Source organism: Apteryx rowi, unplaced genomic scaffold (genome assembly GCF_003343035.1).
Source record: "Apteryx rowi isolate R43461 unplaced genomic scaffold, aptRow1 scaffold_1113, whole genome shotgun sequence".
NCBI classification, from domain to species: Eukaryota; Metazoa; Chordata; class Aves; order Apterygiformes; family Apterygidae; genus Apteryx; species Apteryx rowi.
In genome coordinates this window covers 63,704-66,769 of record NW_020447324.1, presented here as the reverse complement: position 1 = coordinate 66,769, position 3,066 = coordinate 63,704, and the positions used below count along the sequence as shown (strand labels likewise).

Below are 3,066 nucleotides of genomic sequence, written 5' to 3'. Positions count from 1 at the left end.
AGAGGGGCTGGGAGGGGGTTTGGGGTCAGGAGAGGGGGCCTGGGGTCTGCTGGGGAGGCAGGGAGGGAGCTTGGGGTCTGCAGAGGGGATTTGGGGACCATGGATGGGATTTGGGGCTGGAAGAGGAGCTGGGAGCGGGGTTTGGGGTCCGGAGAGGGGTCCAGGGGCTGGGAGCGAGTGACGCCCCCAGGAGAGGGGGGGAGGCCGTGGGGCGGCAGGGCCGGGTGGGCAGGGGGTGGCCCCACGGCCCCCACCATGCCCCCTGCGGCCCCCCAGGACCCCTTTTGCGAGTGGCAGGTGAACACCAGCAAGAAGGGGGACTTCGTGTGCAGCCGCCGGGGCCGGCAGCCGGGGGCCATCCGCACCCCCCACCACTGCCCCAGCCTTTGCAATCAGTGAGTGCCGGGGCGGGGGGGCAGCCGGGGGCTGTGGGGCGGCTGTGGGGTGGTTGTGGGGCAGCCACGGGGGCCGGCTGGGGGATGCGAGGTGGCCCTGGGGCGACCGCAGGGGCTGCACAGGGCTCGTGGGGTGGCCGGGGGGCTGTCTGGGGGCCGTGGGGCGGCCGTGGGGCCGGCTGGGGTCTGACGCCGCCCGCAGGCGCCGCTCCTGCTCCGAGTGCCTCTCCAACTCGAGCCAGTGCGCCTGGTGCCAGTCGACCCGCAGCTGCTTCTTCTTCGCCGCCTACCTGGCCAAGTACCCATACGGGGACTGCCGGGGCTGGTATGATAGGTGAGCCAGGGGGCACTGGGGCATCTGTGGGGTCAGGAAACACCCTGGAGGGTCCTGGGGGCACCGGGGCATCCGTGGGGTCAGGAGACATCCTGGAGGGTCCTGAGGGCCTCAGGGACATCCTTGGGGTCTGGGGACATCCTGGGGGCATGGGGGACATCATGGAGGGTCCTAGGGGGCACAGGGATGTTCTTGGGGTCGGGAGACCTTCTGAGGGTCCAGGGGACATCTTGGGGGGGGCACAGGGACATCCATGGGGTCAGAGAACATCCCAGAGGATCCTGGGGAATCACAGGGACATCTTGGGGTCAGGGGACATCCTGGGGACACGTCCTGGTGGTTTAGGGGACATCCTGGGGACTAGGGGATGTCCTGGGGATACAGGAGGATGTTCTGGAGGTCCAGGGGACATCCCAGGGGGTCGGGGGGCATGGAGACACCCTGGAGACACGGTGGGGGGGGACAAGGAGGTCTGGGGCGGCCCCGAGGCCAGCAAGGCCCCGGAGGCCTGGGTCCTCGGGGCGGGGGGTGACGTGGCGGCACCCCGCAGCGTCCACTCGGTGCCCCAGTGCCTGGACTGCTCCCGCTTCAACACGTGCCGCGAGTGTCTGCAGAACTTTGAGTGCGGCTGGTGCGGCAACGCTGACAACCCCACACTGGGCAGGTGAGCGGCCGGGGCTGGGGCCGCCCCACGGTGCTGTGCCCCACGGCGCATTGTGCATCGCGGCGCATCGCACCCGTGGTGGCTCGTGCCCCATGGTGCATCGTGCCCCATGGCAGATTGCACCCGTGGTGGATTGCACCTGTGGTGGCTCGTGTCCCATGGCGGATCGCACCCACGGCCTATTGCACCCGCGGCAGATCGCACCCGCAGTGGCTTGTGCCCCATGGTGCATCGTGCCCCCCAGCGGGTTGCACCCGTGGTGGGTCGCGCCCCACGGCAGCTCATGCCCGCCCTGCAGGTGCCTGGAAGGGGACTTCTCGGGGCTGAGTGGCTACCCCAACTGCTCGGCGGCGCTGGGGGAAGCGCCCGGGGGGCCGCCGGCGCTGTGGGCCTATGCGCAGTGCCCCGACGTGGACGAGTGCCGCCTGGGCATGGCCGCCTGCCACCCCTTCGCCGCCTGCCACAACACGCCGCAGGCCTTCGAGTGCCGCTGCCGCCGGGGCTACGCCGGTGACGGCACCACCCACTGCAACCGCACGTGAGCGGGGCATGGGACAGGGATGCAGGGGACACGCAGGGATGTGGGGACTGTGTGCTGCAACGCGGTGGCCGTGTGGGGGGGTACAGGGCCTGTGCACAACAGAAACATGCAATGGGGACATGGGGGGATGCGAGGGGACACAGGGCCAGTGCATGACAGTTGCATGCGATGGGGACACGGGGACTGTGCACTGCAGTTGCGTGCGATGGGGACATGAGGACGGTGTCCTGCAATTGCCTGTGGTGGGGACACAAGGGGATGGTGCCCTGCAGTCGCGAGCGTTGGGGACACAAGGGGACGGTGCCCTGCAATTGCATGTGATGGGGATGCAAGGGGACATGGGGATGGTGCCCTGCAGTTGCGTATGATGGGGACATGAGGGGATGCAAGGACCGTGTCCTGCAATTGCATGTGATGGGGACACGGGGACGGTTTCCTGCAATTGTATGCGATGGGGACATGAGGGGATGTGGGGACGGTGCCCTCGGCAGCGCCGTTGGTGGTGGTGGTGGGGAGGCAACTCGGGGCATCCCCGCGCATCCCCGCAGGTGCTACGAGGACTGCGGCCATGGCTACTGCAGCGGGGCCCCCAACTACACCTGCGTATGCCACCTGGGCTGGACCTCGGGGCCAGCCAACGCCACCGCCAACAGGGACGGGGACACAGACACGGACGGGGATGGGGACGGGGACGGCGCTGCCCTTTGCTCCGTGGACTGCGGCTGCAACTTCCACAGCAGCTGCGAGAYGGCGGGACCCGGCGTCTGTGACCACTGCCAGAGTGAGTCCCCGACTGTGCACACGTCCCTGACTGCACACACGCGTGTGCCCACCGTACACGTGTCCCCAACCGTGCACACACATGTCCCTGACTGCGCGCCCACGCCCCTGGCTGCACCCCTGCGCGCGGGTGCCAACACGGGTGCTGCTGCCACCACAGACTGGACGCACGGGGAGCGCTGCGAGCTCTGCCGCCCTGGCAGCTTCGGTGACGCCACGCAGCCTGGCGGCTGCCGCCAGTGCCGCTGCCACGGCCACGGGCTGCCCCAGCGCGGCTACTGCCACGGGGCCACCGGTGCCTGCTACTGTGCCCCCCCCACCGAGGGACCCCACTGCGAGCGCTGCGCCCCCG

General features: G+C 69.6%; 1 protein-coding gene across 1 annotated transcript in view; it reads left to right on the top strand.

Moving 5' to 3' along the window:
• Nucleotides 1-3,066, top strand: part of MEGF8 (multiple EGF like domains 8) — a 28,999-nt gene that overhangs the window by 10,744 nt on the left and 15,189 nt on the right. Inside the window, 6 exon segments of the mRNA XM_026077360.1 lie at nucleotides 233-395; nucleotides 598-729; nucleotides 1,280-1,393; nucleotides 1,692-1,931; nucleotides 2,483-2,715; nucleotides 2,875-3,059. Of these exon segments, the coding sequence (XP_025933145.1) occupies nucleotides 233-395; nucleotides 598-729; nucleotides 1,280-1,393; nucleotides 1,692-1,931; nucleotides 2,483-2,715; nucleotides 2,875-3,059 (1,067 nt within the window).